Source organism: Pelophylax lessonae (assembly GCF_965119305.1).
Source record: "Pelophylax lessonae genome assembly, chromosome: 3".
Lineage (NCBI taxonomy): Eukaryota > Metazoa > Chordata > Amphibia > Anura > Ranidae > Pelophylax > Pelophylax lessonae.
In genome coordinates this window covers 23,556,047-23,580,125 of record NC_138770.1, presented here as the reverse complement: position 1 = coordinate 23,580,125, position 24,079 = coordinate 23,556,047, and the positions used below count along the sequence as shown (strand labels likewise).

The window sequence follows — 24,079 nt, the reverse complement described above, 5'->3', positions numbered from 1 at the left end:
GTCTGTGAAAATTGAATAAAAATTATATTTTAATCTACGGTATGTGCCTAGAAAATCATTTCTTCCCAATTTTCCATGTTCTTTACATCACCAGTCTTGTTTTATAGCACTGATGGTTTGTTTTTGAAGATTGTCCTGTCCAATGTGTCCATTTCCAATCCATAATCCGTTCCGTTGCTTCACACTAAAAGTGTCTAGGCAAGTAGGCAGGGGTTCATTTAACCCTCAACCAAATAAATAATATTAAAGTGTATTTTCTTCTAGACAACTGACTGACACCAAGCCAGCCACGGTGCAGCATTATAGGAAGGAAAATCATTGAGAGAAATAACTTGTACATTTGAAGCTTAACCTCGAGTAAATCTTATCTTATTGGATCACAAACACCAATTGTGGATTCTTGTGTAATATACTATATTTGTGAGTTTGTGAATGTGACCCCCATAGGATTTCCTCAAGGTTAAGCTCCAGTTTACAATTTATTCTCTCAAGGATTTTCCTTCCTCTAATGGTGGCTTGTTGGCTAGCTTGGCTTCAGTTACAGATGTAATCGACATGGTAGAGTGCTGCTCAGTGCAGTGCAGGTAAAGTTTTCTTTCTGTAACGTGACTGACTGACTGACTGTCGTGACAACTCAAGAGCTTATAACGCAGCTCTAGCATTAACTCAACACACTGTGTGTGTGTGTGTGTGTGTTGAGTTGATGCTGAGGCTGCGTATAAGCTTTTGAGTTGTCACGAGTCACGACACACACACACTGTGTTTAGTTGACTGGCAATGGCAGGGGCAAACACAATCGCAGTGAACCTGGAACATTTTATATTTTTTACAGCTTTTCTGGCACTGGAGAGATGGAGAATGGCTTGTTTTCAAAAATGGTCCATAATTATTTAAGCTTAAGCTTATATTTGTATAACTCACCTCTAGCAGCCATCAACTCACTTCACTTGAGTTGACTGGCAGTTGCAGGGGGAAACAAACATCACGGTGAACATAGAAGTTATGCAGCAGTGCACTATTGCCAGGTTCACCTTTGATATTTGCTACTAGTCAGGAAGTGCTCTGTTTTGTAGAGGACAGGTTATGGCACACACCTGGAATTTATTGCAACGCATGTCTGTCTGCTGGTCTGTTGTACTCTGTAGCAATAGCAAGTGTAGGGGGTTCCCTCAACCAAACAAATACTAAAGGTAAAAGTGTATCTAGACAACTGAAGGCAAGCCAGGCAGCCACGGTACAGGAAAGGACATCCTTGAAAGATTAAATCAATCATACATTGAAGCGTAAAACCTTGATTAAATCTTTACTGGATCACAAATACACACAAACCTGACCTAACCTATATGCCTTGAGTTGTACCAGTGTGGCCATGCCAAACCTTTCTTCAGTTCTCATGATTCTGATGCAGACAATCGTGTTGTGTGTTTTTTTGTGATCCCATGAAGATTTACTCAAGGTTTAAGCTTCAGTTGATGATTTACTCTGTCAAGGGTTTTCCTTCCTCTAATGGTGGCTTTGGCTTGGCTTCAGTTGGGTTTAATCGTGGTAGAGACAGAGACTGTCTGCAGGACAGGTAACGTTTTCTGTAAAGTAAGTGACATAAAAGTGACATAAGTGAATTGATAAGCTTAAAGCTTATATTTGTAACTCCCCTCTAGCAGCCAATCCATCAACTCACTTGAGTTGACTGGCAGTTGCAGAGGGAAACAAACATCACGGTGAACATGGAAGTTATGCAGCAGTGCACTATTGCCAGGTTCATACTTTATGTTTGCTACTAGTCAGGAAGTGCTCTGTTTTGTAGAGGACAGGTTATGGCACACCTGGAATTTATTGCAATGCATATTTATATATAATGTTTTGTGGGAATTTATGATGACCATTTTCACAAGAATATTAGCTTGGCTGGCTGGCTTCTTCTATCTTGGCTTGCCTTTAAAGTACAACTATAGGCAAAACTTTATCCAAAATCAAAAAAGTTTTGCCTTTAGTTGTACTTTAAATGGTGGTAGACCTGGCTTATATTAATATTTTCTTTTATGAAGCAGTAAACTGCACGACTACAGTTTTTTACTAATTTTACTGTTACTTCTAGTAAAATACTAGTGTTGTTTGTCTCTGCTATGCTGTTTGCATTTTCAGACCTTCCTATATATTTGCAGTGCAAGTGCACTAAAGTATGCAGGGCTTGCAGGCCATGACAGGGTCCAGGAAAGTGTCCTTTGAAGCAAATGAAAATAAAAAGGATTCTTTTATTTGTGACTGCTTGATTGTTTGTTTGTTTTTTGATAAAGTTTTGAAAACCATTGGGCAGTGGGCTGGGCATGGGCATTGGGCAGTAATCGTGATGCATCGTGATGCATCGCGGAATCGAATCGTATCGAATCGCGACCCTAATAATCGTAATCGAATTGTGAGGTAAGTGAAGATGCGCAGCCCTAGTGTTCACACTACGAGACGTTTCTCGGGGCTGCAGTTCCTCTGAGCTCCACAAGGTGGTGATCTCACTTCTACCCAGACAGGAAGTCTCTATGGAAGACAGGAAGTGATGTCGGCTACACACAGGAAGTTCCTGAGGTACAAAGTACAGAGGAGACGTTGCTGGAAGAGGCAGCAGAAGAGGTAATAAGATCTTATTTTCTATTTACACCCAGTAACCCCCCATCATGTCCGTCCTCTTCCTCCATAGTTACTGTGACCTCTTTTATCTCCAGCAGATGATGATACACACATATATAGTGTGGATACCTAGATTAACCCCTTCAGGGTCAGAACATTTCCCCCACTTACAGGGCCGGAACATCCTCTTCCTTTTCGAGATGGGTCACCTTTCCCACCAATACCTCCCCACCTCATCAGTCTAAACCAGCGTTTCCCAATAGGTTCCGCGAGAACAAAATTGGGGTTCTGCGGCGTTTGGCCTCATCCAAGATGGCCACCGCTACCTGCTATTTCCGGAAGGTCGGAAACCGCAGAAATCAGGCAACCTTGATCTCATAAGACGGGCAGGACAATTCTGGACTTGGGGCAGGACCAGTGCTGAGGCAGCTGCCTGAATGAACTTTTCACATTAACCAGGAGGTGATTGGCTGCTAGGAGGCGGTCCTAGCAACCAATCACCAGCTTGCTAATGTGAAAGGCTAACCTGGAAGCTCCTGCACCCCCATCCAGTGCTGCTGTGCCTTCAGTCCAGGATTGTCCCCCTGCCTTCTCCTTGCTCTGTGTAAGGTATGAAGTACAGGGAGGAAAGGACATGGCTGTGAACTTGTGAAGGATGGGGAACAGGGTCATATAAAGAGGGCAGTGCTGTGGGAGGATGTGAAGGGGGGCAGTGCTGGGGGAGATGTGAAGGAGGCAGAGCTGGGGGTCATGTGAAGGAGGCAGAGCTGGGGGGGAAATGTGAAGGAGGCAGAACTGGGGGGATGTGAAGGAGGCAGAGCTGGGGGGGGGGGGGGGTGTGAAGGAGGCAGAGCTGGGGGGGGGGGGTGTGAAGGAGGCAGAGCTGGGGGGGATGTGAAGGAGGCAGAGCTGGGGGGGAAATGTGAAGGAGGCAGAACTGGGGGGATGTGAAGGAGGCAGAGCTGGGGGGGATGTGAAGGAGGCAGAGCTGGGGGGGGGATGTGAAGGAGGCAGAGCTGGGGGTCATGTGAAGGAGGCAGAGCTGGGGGGGAAATGTGAAGGAGGCAGAACTGGGGGGATGTGAAGGAGGCAGAGCTGGGGGGGATGTGAAGGAGGCAGAGCTGGGGGGGGGATGTGAAGGAGGCAGAGCTGGGGGGGGGTGTGAAGGAGGCAGAGCTGGGGGGGGGTGTGAGGGAGGCAGATCTGGGGGGGTGTGAAGACAGACAATGTTGTGGGGAGTATGTGAAAGGGGCAGTGGGAGGGGGGATGTCAAGGGGGCAATGCTGTGGGGGGGAGGGATGTGAGGGAGGCAGAGCTGGGGGGATGTGAGGGAGGCAGAGCTGGTTGGGGTGTGGAGGAGGACAATGTTGTGGGGAGTATGTGAAAGGGCAATGCCTGGGGGGGGGGGGGGGTGTCAAGGGGACAGTGCTGTGGGGGGGGGGTGTTTGAATCTAGTTTTTCCATAATGCTCCCAGTCTCAGATATTTATCATAAAATATGATCAGTAAAGTCTCCGGAGTACACGGAGATCACAGGAATATGATGTGTCCTGGCAAAGCCCACAGAAAAAGTTCATCTTTCAGTTTAGGAGAGGTGGGACGCATCCGGGAGAAACAATTCTGTGCCCAGAAACCTCAAAGAGAGCCCCCCCTCGCACACAGCTCCTCCTCCCAATGTCCCTCCAATCAGAGTCAGAGAATCCTATGACATCACACTGACCTCACAGCTCCGCCTCCCAATGTCCCTCCAACTGGCTCTTTTTCTATTCTGATGCTCTGAGGATGTGGATGGACCCTTACTAGCAAGGTGGGACTTTATGTCTTGTGTTATATGAAAGGACGCCAGAATTGCTTATGACAAGCTTTGAACCTTTGGACCAGGGGGGCCTTTGTGGGTAAAGTTTACCTCAGTCTGAAACAAGGATTTGACAAAATGTATACCTGACTGGAGAGGTGAGGAGGATTCTGGGAGGTCACATGACATCACTCTTATCTCTATTAATAAAACACAGACCTGACCAGAGAGGTAAAGAGGATTCTGGGAGGTCACATGACATCACTCTTATCTCTATTAATAAAACACAGACCTGACCAGGGAGGTGAGGAGGAATCTGGGAGGTCGCATGACATCACTCTTATCTCTAATAATAAAACACAGACCTGACCAGAGAGGTAAAGAGGATTCTGGGAGGTCACATGACATCACTCTTATCTCTATTAATAAAACATAGACCTGACCAGAGAGGTAAAGAGGATTCTGGGAGGTCACATGACATCACTCTTATCTCTATTAATAAAACACAGACCTGACCAGAGAGGTGAGGAGGATTCTGGGAGGTCACATGACATCACTCTTATCTCTATTAATAAAACACAGACCTGACCGGAGAGGTGAGGAGGATTCTGGGAGGTCAAATTACATCACTCATCTCTATTAACCACTTAAGCCCCGGAGGATTTGGCTGCTCAAAGACCAGGCCCCTTTTTTCAACTTGGCACTGCGTGACTTTAACTGACAATTGCGTGGTCATGCAATGCTGTACCCAAACAAAATTTACGACCTTTTTCCCCACAAACAGAGCTTTCTTTTGGAGGTATTTGATCACCTCTGCACTTTTTATTTTTTGCGATATTAATAAAAAAGAGCGATAATTTTGAGAAAAAATTACATTTCTCTTACGTCCTCCGACAGTCGCCGCCTCCTCTAAGTCATCACTGTTGGGTATTGTCTTCCCATCCGCAGGAGTAGCTAGGCATATAGACTTAGTCCAAAGACATTAGCATATACACACCCATGGGGGCTGTCCCATATGGTCAATACCCCCCCTGCATCACCACTCCCAACTCAGTTTTAATCTGCCTAGCGTCAGGAGTAGTCAGGCTTACCTTGTGCTGGGGCTTCAGTCTCAGCCTTCCTAATCTTTTTCTTTTGATTTTCTTTGAAAATGTCAGTTTTTTCTCTTACTTTACTAGCTGTCTATTTTGTCAGCTTCTAGTGTTAGTCTTCTCTTCGCATGAAGATGGATCATGCGGTGCTGGGATTCGGACTGACCGCCCTGGTTTTCCAGGGCACAGAGGGTCAGATGGACCCCCAGCCCGCCATTGAGCGTTCAGCCATGGTTCGCCCTGGCATTACGAACGACCCATCCCTGTTCGCTACAGGGATGCAGCCGTGAGGTGGCTACCTCACAGGACTCGTCTGCGGTGCTGCAGCGTCATGTCCACGCCATCTGGTACAGGTAAGTACTTCTGTGTGGGGCCTCTGTCTGGGGTGGCAGTCTGTGTGTTCCCCATGTCTGTGCCTGGGTGACTCCCTGTGCGATCCCTGTGGGGATCGCTTGTGCAGATACTGTAATGTTGCCCGGGGGTCCCTGTCCCTGTGTCACTTAGGTGCATTGTTGGGGGTGCAGACGTTTTTGGTTATGCGGCGACCGCGGCGGTGTTTTTTCGCACGGTCCGCCATCTTAACTATGGGCAAACATGTGTAGCTCCTCTGGGGCGATCCTGCATGTTATTTTGGCGCCATCCGCTGCCATATTGTGGGCGGTCGAAGATCGGTCCGGCCGCATGTCGGCAGCCATTTTGGCGTAGCCTCCAATGCATCCCTATGGGGCAGCCATTTTCCCAGGGTCTGGCATATAGTCCAGCCTACTTCAGCAGCACTTCCTTTCCATCAGCAGCAGGACATCGGTACCAACGCTCTGCGAGCTCTGCAGGTTATCACTCTCAATTTTCCTCTGTGTTGTCGCTTCTGGCTCAGTTTCTCTTCTCCTTTTGGGGTCTTTTATCACTGTAGCAGTAGCGGTGGGCTGCGCACACCGCAGCGCTCTTAAAGGGAACAGTACATTGTATTGCACTGTAGTTTGTTTTCTGATAACTTGAGCAATGGATTCTTAGGAAAGCAAGTTTCCTCCAGCTTTAGTGGGGGGCCCCAGTTCTCCTGTGGCCCGGCTGCGACCCGATCTGGCTGCTGTGGTGGCGACTTTGGTGGCAAATATGGAAATGCTGATGTCTGAACGCGCTGCGAGAAAGAGGCCCAGGTTGTCTCTCTCTTCTAATTCAGATGGGGATATGGCTGCTGCTGCGAGCGTGCCCTTTTCAGGGTCCCGATCATCCTTGGACCCCCTGGGGTCTGAGGGGGAGGCTGAGATAAAGGAGGTTGATACCTCCTCCCCGGGGTCGCCTGAAGAACGGGCAACCATGGATGAGTTGATTGTGTCTGTAAAGGACACCTTACATTTAGAGGATGAGCCCTGTCCTCCGGGCGTTGTGTCCTCGTTTGGGACGCACAGGACCCGCAAGTCTGCGCAGGTTTTCCCCCTGCCCAGCGGAATTCCATTACACTGTTAATGAAATGTGGCGCACGTTAAAATGTCCATTCCTGGTACCTAGTCGGTTCAAATTGCTTTATCCTTTTGCGCCGGCTACGGAATCACGATGGTGTGTGCCTCCACAGGTAGATCACACTGTGGCCGTGTTAAACAAGGCTACCTCGGTTCCTACTGAGGATACCCCGGTTTTCCGGGATCCCACGGACCGGCGGTTGGAGTCTCTAGCGCGCGCCATTCCTATACGGTGGCGGGTTCGTTGCTCAAACCCGTCTTCGCGTCCGTTCTGGTGGCTCAGGCGGTAGCCGACTGGACTACGATGCTTAGGAGCAATCTCGTGTCTGATGGTGTTCCGTCTGCCCGGCTGGAAATGGTGGTTCAGATCCACCAGGGAGTCATGTACTTGTGTGATGCAGCCTTGAATGAAGCCCCCTTGGTGGCTCGCCTCTCTAGTGTCGCGGTGCTTAACCGGCGACTGATATGGCTGAAGAGCTGGTCATCCGACCAGTCTTTACGGAAAACTGTTGCTGATTTTCCCTATGCTGGCTCCCCCCTTTTTGGCAAGGCGTTGGACACCCTGATAAAAGGCGTCACGGGGGGCAAGAGCACTATGCTGCCCCAGAACCCGAAGAACAAGTATTTTCCAGGCAGGCGGGGTTCTGCGCCTAGATCCAATCAGGGGTCCTTTCATGCCTTTCGGAACCAATCCAAGGGCAAGCCCTTCAAGGCCCAGGGCAGTCAGAAGAAGCCCTGGGCGTGTAAGCAGAAGCCTGGCAATGCCGGCTCGGCGGGTCAATCCGCCTCTGCCTGAAGGGGCGCCCTCACCCGTTTCAGGGGTGGGGGGACGTTTGCGCGGTTTCCTCCAACCTTGGCTGCTCCGGATATCGGACAGGTGGGTTCAGGAAAGCGTTTGATCGGGTTACAAGATCGAATTCCTTTCCTGGCCGGCGGACAGATTCTTTCCCTCCAATCTTCATCTGCTTCCGGGGCGTCTGCAGGACTTGCATCAAGCGGTGCAGGACCTGCTTGCTCAAGGAGTGATTGTCCCGGTGCCTCACCGGGACAGGTTTCGGGGGTTTTATTCGAATCTGTTCACTGTGCCCAGGAAGGAGGGCAAAGTGCGTCCTATTCTGGACCTGAAAGCGCTGAACCGCTTTGTGCGTGTTCGGAAGTTTTGAATGGAGTCTCTCCGTTCGGTGGTGGCGTCCTTGAGTCCAGGAGAATTCCTGGCTTCGATAGATCTGAAGGATGCGTACCTGCACATCCCCATTTTCGAGGGTCATCAGCGGTACCTTTGGTTTGCTATCACGGAGGATCACTACCAGTTTGTGGCGTTACCTTTCGGTCTCGCTTCGGCACCAAGGGTGTTTACCAAAGTGTTGGCGCCGGTTTTAGGCCTGCTGAGGGCCCAGGGCATTGCGGTCTTGGGTTACCTGGACGATCTCCTTCTGAGATCATGTGCCAGCCAGGACCTTGTGCGCGATCTGTCCATCACGGTACAGACGCTCCAGGAGTTCGGATGGACCATCAACGTTCAAAAATCGGCGTTGTCTCCATCGCTTCTCCTTCCCTACCTGGGAATGGTTCTGGACTCTGCTCAGGCAAAGGTGTTCTTGCCGGAGGACAAGCTCCGGACTTTGCGGGACGAGCTCAGGTCCCTCAGGGACAACCTGTCCTCGTCACTCAGGACCTGTATGCGGGGCCTGGGGTTGATGGTTTCGGCCTTCGAGGCGTTACCCTTTGCTCAGTTCCACACGCGGGCTCTCCAGACGGAGATCCTGGCCAGGTGGGACAGACTACCTCAGTCCTTGGATCTGAGTGTCTTCTTGAGTCATCAGACCAGATTGGCTCTTCTGTGGTGGCTCCAGTCCCCGTCGGTGGCGTAAGGCAAGTCCTTCCGTCCGTTGGTGTGGACGGTGGTTACCACGGATGCCAGCCTGTCAGGCTGGGGTGGAGTCCTGGGCAACCTGTCTGCCCAGGGCACTTGGTTCGGAGGGGGAGTCCTCCCTTCCGATAAATGTGCTGGAATTGCGAGCAATCAAACTCTGTCTCTTCCAGTGGTCGGACCGTCTCCAGGGCCTACCTGTCCGCGTACAGACGGACAATGCTACCACAGTGGCTTACATCAACCACCAGGGGGGGCACCAGGAGTGCTCGAGCGGCCCGAGAGGTGACCGACATTCTGTCTTGGGCCGAGACTCATGTCCCGGCGATCTCAGCAGTTCACATTCCGGGTGTGGAAAATTGGCAGGCCGACTATCTGAGCCGCCAGACCCTGGACCAGGGGGAATGGTCCCTACACCCAGAGGTCTTTCAGATGCTGTGTGCGAGGTGGGGATCCCCGGACGTGGATTTGTACGCATCCCGACTAAATCAAAAGGTGGAAAGGTTTGTGGCAAGAACGCGCGATCCGTTGGCGGACGCGTTGGTGGCCCCTTTGCATCAGTATCGTCTGATGTATGCCTTTCCTCCGATTCAGTTACTATCCCGGTTCCTCCGCAGATTGGGCTCAGAACCGCACCTGGTGATTCTGGTGGCTCCGGATTGGCCTCGCTGGTCCTGGTACGCCGACGTTGTTCACCTGGCAGTGGCGCCTCCGTGGCATCTGCCTCTGCGGGAAGATCTCCTGTCTCAAGGTCCGATCTTCCATCCTGCTTTACAGTCGCTGGCTTTAATGGCCTGGCTGTTGAGACCCAGGTCTTGAGGGACAAGGGTCTCTCCCCTGAGGTTATCCCTACCCTAATCAAGGCTAGGAAATCCTCCTCTGGTAAGATCTATTACCGTACCTGGAAAGCTTATTTCGCCTGGTGTGAGTCCAGGGGGTTCTCCCCTCGTTCTTACTCGGTGTCGAGAGTGTTGAATTTCCTCCAGTCTGGCGTGGACCAGCGCCTGGCGCTGGCCACGATAAAGGGCCAGGTGTCTGCACTGGCGGTCCTTTTCCAACGCCCTGTGGCGTCTCATTCCTTGGTTCGCACCTTCATTCAAGGTGTGCGACATTTGGCTCCTCCCGGGAAGGAGCCTTTACCTCCATGGGACTTGAACTTGGTTCTGTCCGTGTTACAACGTGCTCCCTTTGAGAACATCCGGGAGATATCGTTGCCTCTGCTGTTGAAAAAGGTTGCTTTTCTAGTGGCGATCACTTCGGCTCGCAGAGTATCGGAGCTGGCGGCGTTGTCTTGCCGCTCCCCTTACTTGATAGTTCACAAGGATAAGGTGGTTTTGCGTCCACCCCCATCCTTCCTTCCCAAGGTGATCTCTGAGTTCCACCTTAATGAGGACATTGTCCTGCCTTTGCTTTGTACGAAGCCTAGACATCCAAAGGAGATTGCCTTGCATTCCTTGGATGTTGTCAGGGCGATCAGAGTTTACCTGTCTACGGAACCCTTTCGGAAGACGGATTCCCTGTTTGTCCTTCCTGAGGGATCTCGGAAGGGCATGGCTGCGTCGGCAGCAACTATTGCCAAATGGATCAGACAGACCATTGAGCAGGCTTATGCCTTGAAGGAACGGGTTCCGCCCTTCCCTGTTAAGGCGCACTCTACCAGGTCTTTGAGTGCGTCCTGGGCCTATTGGCATCGGGCCTCGGTGGCCCAGGTGTGCAAGGCTGCGACTTGGTCGTCGGTGCACACCTTTTCCAAATTCTAAAAAGTAGATGTTCTGGCATCGGCTGATGCTTCCTTTGGCCGCAAAGTTCTCAGTGCGGCAGTGCCATGAAGGACCCTTGACCTTTTTTTTGGGTCCCTGGCTGTTGGTATTTGCTTTCCTGGGCTGTTGCTCCTGTTGAGCATTGTTTGTTCTGTTGCCCAGTTGGTTCTCTTACGGTGCATGTAAGATTCCTTTCTCTGATGTGGGTACTGCGTTGCCTTTTCTACGGTTGCGTCTCCCACCCCTCATGTCTATACTGCTTTGGGACATCCCAACAGTGATGACTTAGAGGAGGCGGCGACTGTCGGAGGACGTAAGAGAAAACGGAATTTTTGTAAAATCTTACCTGTAAAATTCCTTTCTCTGAGTCCTCCAACAGTCGCCGCCCCCACCCCTCTTTTGGGGTTCTTATTACCTACTGCTATGCTACCAAACTGAGGTGGGAGTGGTGATGCAGGGGGGGGGGTATTGACCAGATGGGACAGCCCCCATGGGTGTGTATATGCTAATGTCTTTGTCTTTGGACTAAGTCTATATGCCTAGCTACTCCTGCGGATGGGAAGATAATACCCAACAGTGATGACTTAGAGGAGGCGGCGACTGTCAGAGGACTCAGAGAAAGGAATTTTACAGGTAAGATTTTACAAAAATTCCGTTTTTAAACTTTGTCTTTTAAAAAATATCCAAAATACTCAAGTGTAAATACTGAAATTTACGCAGCTTTAATTTCTGACTGCCTATTTCATTTCATGAAGTGCTAAAATGGCAGGGCAGTAAAAAAAAACCCAAATTACCACTTTTTGGAAAGTAGACATCCTAAGGAATGTCCTAAGATGCATGTTGAGCTCATTGAATATTTCATTTTTTTGTCATAGGTGTTTGAAAAATGACAAAATAAAAAAAATTTTGTTTTTTACACAAAGTTGTCATTGAAATGATATATTGCACATGCATGCCATGGGTATATGTGTAATTACACCCCAAATAATATTCTGCTGCTTCTCTTGAGTACAGGGATACCACATATGTGAGACTTTTTGGGAGCCAACTGTGTACGGGACCCCGAAAACCAATCCCCACCATCAGAATTTCAAAGGGCGTACATTTTTCATTGCATTTTCTCACTACCTATCACTGTTTAGGAGGCCCTGAAATGTCAAGATACCACAACCCCCCCCCCCCCAAATGACCCCATTTTAGTAAAGTAGAAACCCCAAGCTGTTTGCTGAGAGGCATGGTGAGTCCATTGAATATTTTATATTTTGCCACAAGTTTTGGGAAAATTAAATTTTATTTTTTATTTTTTTTTTAACACAAACTTGTCACTAAAAGATACAATTCTCACACATGCCATGGGTATATGTGGAATGACACCCCAAAATACATTCTACTGCTTCTCCTGAGTATGGAAATACCCCATGTGTGAGACTTTTTGAGAGCCTAGCTGTGTACGGGACCCCGAAAACCAATCACCATCTTCAGGTTTTCTAATGGCGTAAATTTTTGATTTTACTCCTCACTACCCATCACAGTTTCGGAGGCCCTGAAATTTCAAGATGGCACACTTTTTGGAAAGTAGACACCCCAAGATATTTGCTGAGAGGCATGGCGAGTCCATGGAATATTTTATATTTTGCCACAAGTTTCGGGAAAATTACATTTTTTAAAAAATGTTTTTAACACAAAGTTGTCACTAATAGATAAATTGCTCACACATACCATGGGTATGTCATGACACCCCAAAATACATTCTGCTGCTTCCCCTGAGTACAGGGATACCACATGTGTGAGACTTTTTGGGAGCATAGCTGTGTACGGGACCCCGAAAACCAATCAAAATCTTCAGGTTTTCTAATGGCGTAAATTGTGCATTTCACCTCCGCACTACCTGTCACAGTTTTCAAGATAGCACAAAACCCCCCAAATGACCCAATTTTGCAAAGTAGACACTCCAAGCTATTTGCTGAGAGGCATGGTGAGTCCAGTATCTGATTGGGCAGGACCGATCAACAGGTCCAGGCCAAAAATCATTGGCCTGGACCTGATGACTGATCGGTTCTGAACCCAATTAGATCATCAGAGGGGCCGGGGGCACGCGGGAGCATGCCCCAGAGCGGCGGGGGCGAGCGACATAGGTCTACGACACTTTGCCTGTAGGAGGCTGACTGCCGCAGTAAATAGTCGTGCGGCGGTCGGCAAGTGGTTAATAAAACACAGACCTGACTGGAGAGGTGAGGAGGATTCTGGGAGGTCACATGACATCACTCTTATCTCTATTAACCACTTAAGCCCCGGAGGATTTGGCTGCTCAAGACCAGGGCCTATTTTGCGATTCGGCACTGCGTGACTTTAACAGACAATTGTGCGGTCGTGCGGCACTGTACTCAAATGAAATTGACGTCCTTTTTTTCCCACAAACAGAGCTTTCTTTTGGGGGTATTTAATCACCTGTGCGATTTTTATTTTTTGCGCTATAAACAAAAAAAGATCAAAATTTTTTAACATTTTAGGCCAATTTGTTTTCTGCTACATATGTATGGTAAAAAAAAATCGCAATAAGCGTATTTTGATTGGTTTGCGCAAAAGTTATTGCGTCTACTAACTACGGGAAAAATTTATGTAATTTTTATTTATTTATTTTTTTTACTAGTAATGGCGGGGATCTGCAATTTTTTTTTTTTTTTGTTGCTGGACTGCGACATTGCGGCGGACAGATTGGACCCTTGACACTTTTGGGGGTACCAGTGACATTACTACAGTAATCAGTGCTATACATATGCACTGTTACTGTAAAAATGACACTGGCAGGAAAGGGTTAACTTTATTGGTGATCAGTGGGTTAAATGTATCCCTAGGGGCGTGATTCTAACTGTGGGGGGCGTGGCTTGTGATGTAACCACAGAAACATACGATCCTACATAGCAGGATCATATTATGTCTGCAGTTAGATCAGGGAGAATGACAGACGGCTTTGTTTACATTAGCCGCCTGCCTTTCTCCCTCTGCAGCGGGAGATTGCGGGTGGCCGGCGGACATCTGAGCCGGCAGTCACTCGCGCGGGGATGACAGCGAGCGGGGCGGGAGCGCGCCTCCGGCGGCACGCGCTCGGCCCCCTAGAGGCTCGTATGTGAGCGACGTAGTCCTACATCGTTTTGCCTGTAGGGGGCTGACCACCGCAGTAAATAGTCGTGCGGCGGTCAGCAAGCGGTTAATAAAACACAAACCTGACCGGAGAGGTGAGGAGGATTCTGGGAATGTCATTTAATTTTAGTCGTTGTGTTCATATTTAGAGTTTTCCTCCTGTGAAGTCTGGAGATCATATGACCATCACATTGCCTCCACCTCCCTCCCTGATAGAATAGAGAAATAAAAAGAAGATTCTAAAAGTCACCAGAGAGATCATCGAGCTGCTGACAGGAGAGGTGAGCGGTGCCGACATCATGATGGAGAATCAGCTGCCCCTCACATCACTGGGTAAGAGGAGACTTTATTGTAAATGAGAGAGCAGTACGGAGGGTCCACCTAGATCCCCCATCATCTGATAAACACATAGAAACAATGGATTCAGTCAGTGTGTGTGTTTCCTACAGATGGATCCAGTAATGGGAACCCACCAGAGAGATGTCCCCGTCCTCTGTATTCCCGGGATTCCACACAGGAAGGTCACACCATCCCTCACCATCATCAGGTAGATGAGGAACAATCACTGATAGTATCATTAGGATCTGCACATTATCTGCATTGTTACCATTGATGTCATTTTTATTATATATTCAGAGTGGAAACCTGAGAGATTCTAAAGTTGAGGTTAAAGAAGAGATAAAAGAGGAGGATGATGAGGATGGGTTGATGGAGGAGTCAGAGTTTCCAAAAGAACACAAAGATCTGTACCAGGACACCATGGTGGAGTCATCCAGCTACAGAAACCCACCAGAGAGATGTCCCCGTCCTCTGTATTCCCGGGATTCCACACAGGAAGGTCACACCATCCCTCACCATCATCAGGTAGATGAGGAACAATTATTGGTAGTTCTAATTTATATACAAGCATGTTTGTTACAATGAATGTTTTATTATATATTCAGAGTGGAAACTTGGAGGGTGATAATATTGATGTTAAAGAAGAGTATAAAGAGGAGGATGAGGAGTATGGAGTGATGGAGGAGTTTACAGGACACAAGGCTATGATGGAGCCACCTTCTACCAGGAACCCACCAGAGAGATGTCCCCATCCTCTGTATTCCCGGGATTCCACACAGGAAGGTCACACCATCCCTCATTGTTACAAGGTTGGTGGAAACAAAGATTAAAACAAAAGTAAGGCGCAGTTGCTACAAATCTCATGGTAAATGCCCATAAAGAAGTCCATATACTTGGTGGAGTGCACTTGATAGGCCAATATCTTAGGGCTGCCATCAATACAGGAACAGAAGCCATATTCCTGCAAGGCTGCTGGTATAAACAAGAGGGAGGGCGGCTCTAAGTGCAGAATTTAAAACCGATTTATTGTATAGTATATAATTGGCAACTCACATGTTTGGAGATAAGAACAGGCACTTCATAATAGTAAGGCTGTCCCAAGGGTCATCCGTGGACGTTAAGTCCGTTCACTGGCAGCGCAATGCAGGGTTCACCTTGCTGGTCACCGTTATGAGGAAGCCGGCCATATGGTGGATATACACTTAGATCGAGGCTTGAGACGCTGGTGGCTCAGCAGCGAAGGACAAAATGCATCACTGGAATGCGACGTGTTTCTGAGCATTTGCGTTGCAAGTATTACGGCAGCCACACTCTTTCTTCAGTGCTTGAAGGTGATGTCACAATAATAAAGCTGATTTCTCTTTCGCTCATTGAAGGACGCAGCTCCAGCATCTTCTTAGCCATTGGGTTATGCTGCCCCATACAGGAGAAGGACATGAGGCAGGAAAAAGCTTTACCAAGCCTATGGGGCAGTCCCAGGGGGCATACTCCCACACTCTGCTATAGGCATTCAGTTTCTTCTGCCTATTCAGGAGTAAGGACCTAGTTCCTTGCTGGGATTTCTGGTCCTACCATTTTTTCTGTTCCTGTGAGAATTACAATCAACTGCTGGACTGGATGTTCTAGATCCTTAAGGTCTCCCCAGTCCGGCCATTGAGCGTGCGCAGGCCTCAGCTCCGCGCTAGATCGGCCGTGACATAGCCCCACTGGACAGGGTCTGGCCTGCGAGTTAACCATCTCACGAGGGTGCATAGACCTGGTCACAGCCTTAGTCCCAGCATGCCTCTTGCCCCGCAGCACCCCCATTCTGATGAGGACGGCTGAAGCCACTGCCTCCCGTGTGGACATCCGCCTTCCCCTCTTCTGCCCTGGGGCTGGTGTCCTGGCCTACTAGGCCATGCGGCTGAGTTTGGCGCTGTCTTGCGTCCTGCTGGGCCATATGGTTAGCTTGGCACCTGTCTTAAACCAGGTGGCGCTTCATTTTTAGTGACAGTCATGCCGCCATTATTGTGTGAGCCAGAGTACCCTGCTTGCGTGTCCACGTCACAGTGGGCAGGCCCACCTTTAATGGGGGCTATGTTCTATTATGTCCTCTATGGTGGGCTCTTAAGGCAACCCCCCTTATCTTTTGCAGGGTCTCATAGGTGGTCCATTTGTGGACCCTTGGCCGGTGTCCCCTTGAGGGATCACAGTTGGCAGTCTCCCCTGACTGTTATGTTTCAGGGTGAGCTTAGTATGTAGCGACCCTACTGGGTCTGCGTCCATGTACCTTGAGTGCTCTGTTAGTGAGGATGATTCCTCTTCTACTGCAGTCATAGACCCCTTTGACAGGAGAGCCGAGACTTTAGTCCACCACATGTTTACTGTGGCCGGTTCGGGGCTGAATAGCATTGGTGTCCCAGACCTTAACAGGGTGGGCAAGTTTTGCGCCAGGATCTGGAGGGGGAACAGCTTCCTTGAGGAAGTTAGACCAGTTAGTCCAGGGGATGCAGTTTGCCTGTGATGCCTCTCTGGATGCGGCTCCCTTAGTTTCTAGGCTGTCCGTGACAGGAGTGGTCCTTCGGCGCATGATATGGATGATATCATTAAGGGTCTTACAGGGGGGAAGAGAACTCTTCTATCACAGGCTGCCAGAAGCAAGGAGTCTCGTCGCAGACATGGGCTTTTTTTTTTTTCTCGGCTCATATGCAGCCTTTTCGTCTCTCAGGATCTCAAGACAAAGGATCTTGGTCTTGCCTCAGATCCTCGGGTATTCACAAAAGTGTTGGCCCCGGTGTTGGCATTGTAGCGGCAGCCGGGGATTGCGGTACTGGGAACCTGGACACTGTTCTTCAGCGAGCAGAGTCTCTGACTGCTTAAAAGGACAACCCAGAAGTTACTGTACGGACTCTGCAGGAGTTCAGTTAGAAATTGAGCTTCCAAAAACCTCCTCTGGTTCCGTCCACCAAGTTGAACTATCTGGGTCTGACTCTGGACTCGGCTTTAGCCAGGCTGTTTGTTCCAGGGAAAAAAACTCCAAAATCTGCTGGATGAGATTTGGCTCCTGTTGTCCAGCAGACGGTCATCTTTCAGGACTTGCATGCGGGTGTGCCTGATGGTGTCTACCTTTGAGACGGTTCTGTTTGCACAGTTCCACTTGAGAACTCTGCATAGAGAGTTTCTTGGCAAGTGGGAAAAGAATCCGCAGTCTCTGGAGAAGCAGATCCTGTTGAGCCGGCATATGAGAGGGTCCCTGATATGGTGGCTTCACTCTCCAGCTCTTCAACAGGGCAAATTCTTCCTTCCCCTGTACTGGACGGTGGTCTCCATGGTTGGCAGCCTGTCTTGATGGGGAGGCGTTTTGGGCACTAATGTGCTCAAGGGGTCTGGACTCTGGAGGAGTCAAGACTACCGATGAAAATATTGAATTTTCAGACGATAAGATTTGTCTGGCTCATTGGTCAAATCGCCTTTAGGGGTGCCTGGTAAGGATTCCATGGGACAATGCCAGGGCTGTGGCGTATGTCAATCACCAAGGGGGCACAAAAAGTGTCCTGGCAGCTCGGTAGGTAGCTGGCATTCTAAGGTTCAGCTGTGTCTCTGGTGGGGAACTCCCGTGTTGGACCTATTGGCCTCTAGTCTCAACAGGAAGGTACATAGAATTGAGGCAAGGTTTCGGGATCCTCTGGCTGACGCCACAGATTACTGGTGGTTCATTGGGGCCAGTATCATATGATATATGCCTTTCCCCCGCTAATACTTCTGCCCAGTCTTTTGTGAAGAATCGAGGCAGAAGTCATCCTAGTGGCTCCAGACTGGCTTGTCTGTCTTGGTTCGTTGGTCTGGTAAGGCCGGTCACCGATGCCTCTTGGAGACTTCCTCTCAGAGAAGATCTATTGGCCCATGAGCCAATCTTCCATCCTGCTTTACAGTTGCTGGCTTTAACGGCTTGGCTTTTGAAAACCAGGTGCTGAAGGATCGGGGGTTGTCTAAATTGGTGATTCCCATGCTGTTAAAGGCTAGAAAATCTACCTCTAGGAAGATTTACCATCGTACCTGGAAGATGTACATTGTGTGGTATGAGTCTCATGGGGGTCATCCCCGTTCCCTTTTGGTGGCTCGGATTTTGGCATTCCTCAAACGAGGTGTTAAGTAGCACCTGGCCCTGGGTACCATCCAGGGCCAGGTTTTTGGCCTTGGCGGACTTCTTTTACCATTCTTTGGCTATGCATTCTTTGGTTTGCACCTTTGTTCAGGGGGTTAACCACTTGGCTCCCCCAGTTCGGTCTCCGTTGTCTCCATGGGATCTCAGTTTGGTGCTGTCGGTTCTCCAGTAACCGCCTTTCAAAAATATTAGCAAGCTTCCTCTGATTATATTGTCACAGAAGGTAGCCTTCCTGGTGGCTATTACTTCTGCATGCAGGGTGCAGGAGCTGGTGGTGTTGTCTTGTTGTTCACCTTACCTGGTGGCTCACAGAGATAGTGGTGCTTCGCCCTTGTCAGTCTTCACTTCCTAAGGTTGTTTCTGGTTTCCATCTGAATGAAGACATTGTGTTGCCTTCCCTGTTTCCTAAGTCTAAACATCCTAGGGGGATTACCTTGCACTCTCTGGATGTGGGTCGGGCGCTCATGGTGTACCTTGCGGCAACCGAGTCATTTTGGAGATCAGCCTTACTATTTGTCCTTACGGATGGACCTTGCAAGGGGTTGGTTGAGTCTGGCGCGACCATTTCCAGATGGACAAAACAGACGGTGGTGCAGGCCCAGTCCATCAAGAGTCAGGTTCCTCTGTTCCCTGTTAAGGCGCATTCTACGTGGGCGCTTAGTGCCTTCTGGGCCTTCTGCTATGAGGCGTCAGTGATACAGGTTTGCAAGCCGGCCACTGGTCATCTGTGCTCACTTTTACAAAATTTTACAAAGTGGATGTACTGGCATCTGCGGATGCTGCTTTTGGCTGCAGGGATTTGCAGGCCGCTGTTTGAGAGGACCTTGTCCTCTTTGAGGGTGTATTGTTTTCAGGTGAGCTCCAGGTACTCCTGTTTGAGCTCCATATCTGGTTGGCTAGGTTTAGCCTTTTGGGAATTTATTTCTGTTGTTTTTTCCCACCCCTCATGTTTAACAATGCTGACGTCCCAATGGTTTAGAAGATTCTGGAGCTGTGTCCGTCAATGAACATCAGAGAAAAGGATTTTATAGTAAGACCAAAATTCTATTATTTTACAGAAGATGATATTTATTGATTATAATAATTTTCTTGATTTAGAGTGGCGATCCAATCGATATAGAATTTGAGGTTAAAGCAGAAGAAGAAGAGATGTATGTGAGGGATGATCAGCAGTCTATGGAGGAGGATCGAATAACGGGGACATTTATAGAGGAGGACACTCCTACAGAGATCAGCACAGGTGGGTCATTAACACTAAATAAATACATGTAAGCCACCACTGATTACTGAACACCAATATTATGAGTCCTGATCCCTGCAATATATACTCTATGTTGTACATGACATACTCCTGACCCCTGCACTATATACTCTATGTTGTACATTACATACTCCTGACTTCTGCTCTCTCCCCTCTACCCACTGCTATATATACACAAAATATGGCTTCTCTTTTGTTCCACCCATTTCCTACCAGCTGGACATTTTATATCTGATGATTTGATTGAAGGACAGACTTTTACATGGTGATAATAATGTGATAACATCCTCCAACTTTAGAACCTTAAACAGAAAGTGATAATGAGGGAGGAGTCAGTAACCCAATGATGGTGGTCTTCAGGATCAGTCCAGTCTTCATCTTGGTTGTTCTCCCCCCATCCTCACTCTCTGACCTCTGGTGGGGCTCAGCCCCGCTGTTATTCATGACTAAATCAAGGACTAAATAAGGAAGTGTAGGACTTCTTGTGTTGGGAAGATGGCAATGAGTGATAAAGGAGGAGGGGACACTCGTTCCTATAATCCCCTCATCACTGTCACTCCTATTAAAGACAGTTCTCGTTGTTTCCTCACTCTCTGACTAAGGTACTTGAATAAAGAAATGAACTGATAGGAGATCAGAGGACCCATTTACTAGATACCTTGAGGGGGGAATTGTAAGATCCTCAGAGACAAAGCTGCCTGATATGGGCGGAGTCCTGGTTTAGGGGAACCAATCTGCTGATGTCTAGTAATAATCTTTTTATTTCTATTTTAGTACATGGACGGGAGATGAGGAAAACCTCAGAGGATTGTCTCACTTTGTCTCCAGACTGTAAAGTAGAAGATGAGGACATCACACAGTATAATCCAGGAGAAAACCCGGCTACCTCAAATGTCCATCCGACACCACACAGTGTAGATGGACCTTCCTATTCCTCTTATTCTGAGGAACCTCAGACTGTGAGGGACAGTGCCAGACCATCGTATTCCTCTTATCCTGAGGAACCTCAGACTGTGAGGGACGGTGCCGGACCATCGTATTCCTCTTATCCTGAGGAACCTCAGGCTGTGAGGGACTGTGCTATCCTTCCAACAAGATTTCTGTGTACTGAGTGCGGGAAATGTTTCCGTGTTAAATCAAATCTTCGTGTGCATAAAAGGTGTCACACAGATGGAAATCCGTATTCCTGTCCTGAGTGTGGGAAATGTTTTTCACAGAAGTCCAATCTTTCCAGACATCAGAGATCGCACACTGGTGGGAAGCCGTATTCCTGTCCTGAGTGCGGAAAATGTTTTTCACAGAAGTCTTCTCTTTCCACCCATCAGAGATTGCACACGGGTGAGAAGTCGTATTCCTGTCCTGAGTGCAGGAAATGTTTTTCACAGAAGTCATATCTTTCCACGCATCAGAGATCTCACACTGGTGAGAAGCCGTATTCCTGTCCTGAGTGCGGGAAATGTTTTTCAGCGAAGTCCGATCTTTACAAACATCGGAGATCTCACACTGGTGAGAAGCCGTATTCCTGTCCTGAGTGCGGGAAATGTTTTTCAGAGAGGTCCACTCTTTTTAAGCATCAGAGATTGCACACTGGTGAGAAGCCGTATTCCTGTCCTGAGTGCGGGAAATGTTTTTCAAGGAAGTCCGCTCTTTCCACACATCGGAGATCTCACACTGGTGAGAAGCCGTATTCCTGTCCGGATTGTGGGAAATGTTTTTTAGAGAAATCATGTCTTTCCAGACATCAGAAATCGCACACTGGTGAGAAGCCATATTCTTGTCCTGAGTGCGGGAAATGTTTTTCAGAGAAGTCAAATCTTTCCACGCATCAGAGATTGCATACTGGTGAGAAGCCGTATTCCTGTCCTGAGTGCGGGAAATGTTTTTCAGAGAAGTCATGTCTTTCCAAGCATCAGAGTTCTCACACTGGCGAGAAGCCGTATTCCTGTCCTGAGTGCGGAAAATGTTTTTCACAGAAGTCCCATGTTTCAACACATCAGAAAGTGCACACAGGGGAGAAGCCGTATTTCTGTCCTGAGTGCAGGAAAAGTTTTGTACAGAAGTCAAATCTTACCAAACATCGGAAATTGCACACGGGAGAGAAGCCATATTCCTGTGCTGAGTGTGGAAAATGTTTTGCAGAGAAATCAGTTCTTGTTACACATCAAAGATCTCACACAGGGGAGAAGCCGTATTCCTGTCCTAAGTGTGGGAAATGCTTTTCACAGAGGTCACATCTTGCTGCACATCAAAAGACTCACATGAAAAGCCTAATCACTGTTCTGAGTGTGGAAAATGTTTTGTGAAAGAGTCAGATCTTTTCACACATCTGAAGTGTCATAAGGAGAGGCGATTTTCCTGTCCTGAGTGTGGGAAATGTTTTTCACAGAAGTCCAATCTTTGCAGACATCAGAGATCTCACACAGGGGAGAAGCCGTATCCCTGTGCTGTTTGCAGGTATTTTTTTTACACTGAAGGCCAATCGTGACAGACATTAGAGATCTCACACGGGGGAGAAGCCACTTTCCTGTCCTGAGTGAGGGAAATGTTCCTCACTGAAGTCCTGTCTTCCTGTACATCAGGGATCCCACACAACCCTCAAGGTGTATTAGTGCCTTGAGTGCGGGAAATGTCTTCTATATGAATATTGCTGGACATGTGGGGAAGAAGCACACCCTGATATACACCTCAGATATACTCCATGGCTGATCGTCATCATGTAAGAAACACTTCATAAGGAGATCAGAGATCACCAAAGACATGGATGAAGTGTTGTCCCGTGTTGGCCATTGATAGCAGGAGAAAAATAAAAATGGAGTCCTTACCTTTCATTGGCTGAGTACATTTTGAGCGGGAAGATTTCACAAACATTTAGAGGTCTGTTTTTAAAAAAAATGTGTGATTTCCTATAATCGTCAGCTCCATCTAGTGGCCATAATGTGTAATTTCGCTTTTTTTTAATTGAGGTATTTTGGGACAAATACTGGATTATGGCCACTAGATGGAGCTGAAGATTCTCTTCATAGGCCCCTATGGACTGAATGGACAATTTGATCAATGTACTCACGTTGTCACTGGGGGTGTTGAAAATGATCGGCGCATCGCCATGCAGCCTTTTCCGATTCGGTTACGATGCGGAACCCAGAATAATCGTGGTTGTGCGTGACGTCATCCTGGCTCCTCCCCCCACAGAAGTATCATTGCTGGATTAACATGCACCGTTGGCCTGGCTGCATCCGGCGCTGTTCCCCTCTCATTGGATGGTGTTGCTTCAGGAAGTGGGCGATGCAGAACATCAACGTGAAGCCCCCCCCCCCCACCTCCCCACGCTCTCCGCCCTTCCTTGGGATTTGTATCTCTGTCACCTCCCCCATGGGTGGGTGTAGTGCCATTCGGCGCCAACATCATCATCATCATCACATCCCTGGCATGAGACACAGTCTGCTTCAGGAAATGAGCTGCGAGGGGAGGGGTAAGAGACCAGCCTGCCATGTTTAATGTAAGTGAGGGGTGAGTGCATAGAAGTGGCCCATCCCCCATCTCTGCTGTACCTCCAGTCTGTGTACTGAGTGTGCCTATCACATTGGGGCCTAAGTTGCTGCCAAAAGACTCCCCAATGAGCTGGTCGTCTCCTGTACCATGTCTGCAGTCTCTGACCGTCTCCTGTACCATGTCTGCAATCTCTGACCGTCTCCTGTACCATGACTGCAGTCTCTGACCATCTCCTGTATCATGTCTACAATCCCTGACCGTCTCCTGTACCATGTCTGCAATCTCTGACCATCTCCTGTACTATGTCTGCAGTGTCTGACCATCTCCTGTACTATGTCTGCTGTCTCTGACCATCTCCTGTACCATGTCTGCAGTCTCTGGCCATCTCCTGTATCATGTCTGCAGTCTCTGACCGTCTCCTGTACTATGTCTGCAGTCTCTGACTGTCTCCTCTATCATGTCTGCAGTCTCTGACCGTCTCCTGTATCATGTCTGCAGTCTCTGACCGTCTCCTGTATCATGTCTGCAGTCTCTGACCGTCTACTGTATCATGTCTGCAGTCTCTGACCGTCTCCTGTATCATGTCTGCAGTCTCTGACCGTCTCCTGTATCATGTCTGCAGTCTCTGACCATCTCCTGTATCATGTCTGCAGTCTCTGACCATCTCCTGTACTATGTCTGCAGTCTCTGACCATCTCCTGTACTATGTCTGCAGTCTCTGACCATCTCCTGTACCATGTCTGCAGTCTCTGACCGTCTCCTGTACCATGTCTTCAGTCTCTGACCGTCTCCTGTACCATGTCTTCAGTCTCTGACCATCTCCTGTACCATGTCTGCAGTCTTTATATTTTTCCTTTATATATATATATATGCATATACCCCCTATTTATTTTTATACTCTCCTGTTTCTTAGAATAATTGGTCACCATGTGCTTTTACACTTGTTGGAATTATAGGTGTCCGGGTCTGCATCTGCTGGGTCCCCTCCCCTCCTTTTTTTAGGACCGATTGGCTTATACCCGCCTCAGCCCCAGGTTAGACTCCTCCCCTCACTGTGCTCTCATTCCCTTATGGTCACAGGGCCTGCTTTGGTTTGTTACATGTAAGTAGTAGG

The 24,079-nt window shown here is 48.5% G+C and overlaps 4 protein-coding genes across 4 annotated transcripts in view; 3 read left to right on the top strand and 1 right to left on the bottom strand.

The window, feature by feature from the left end:
• Positions 1 to 24,079, top strand: part of LOC309550687 (uncharacterized protein) — a 411,684-nt gene that overhangs the window by 112,669 nt on the left and 274,936 nt on the right. The gene's annotated exons all lie outside the window — the stretch shown is intronic.
• Positions 1 to 24,079, top strand: part of LOC309549786 (uncharacterized protein) — a 304,712-nt gene that overhangs the window by 114,029 nt on the left and 166,604 nt on the right. The window contains exon 2 of the mRNA XM_082250292.1: positions 13,882 to 14,013. The gene's annotated coding sequence lies outside the window, so the exon portion shown is untranslated. The remainder of the gene's footprint in view (positions 1 to 13,881; positions 14,014 to 24,079) is intronic.
• LOC309550695 (uncharacterized protein) overlaps positions 1 to 24,079 on the bottom strand; it is a gene marked incomplete at its 3' end in the record, with an annotated part of 321,308 nt that overhangs the window by 189,398 nt on the left and 107,831 nt on the right.
• Positions 15,259 to 23,921, top strand: LOC309549791 (uncharacterized protein; the record flags this gene model as incomplete). The annotated part of the gene is made up of 4 exons (XM_082250296.1): positions 15,259 to 15,402; positions 20,541 to 21,761; positions 21,818 to 21,930; positions 23,879 to 23,921. 4 exons carry the CDS (start codon positions 15,259 to 15,261, stop codon positions 23,919 to 23,921), a joined length of 1,521 nt encoding a protein of 506 aa, XP_082106422.1.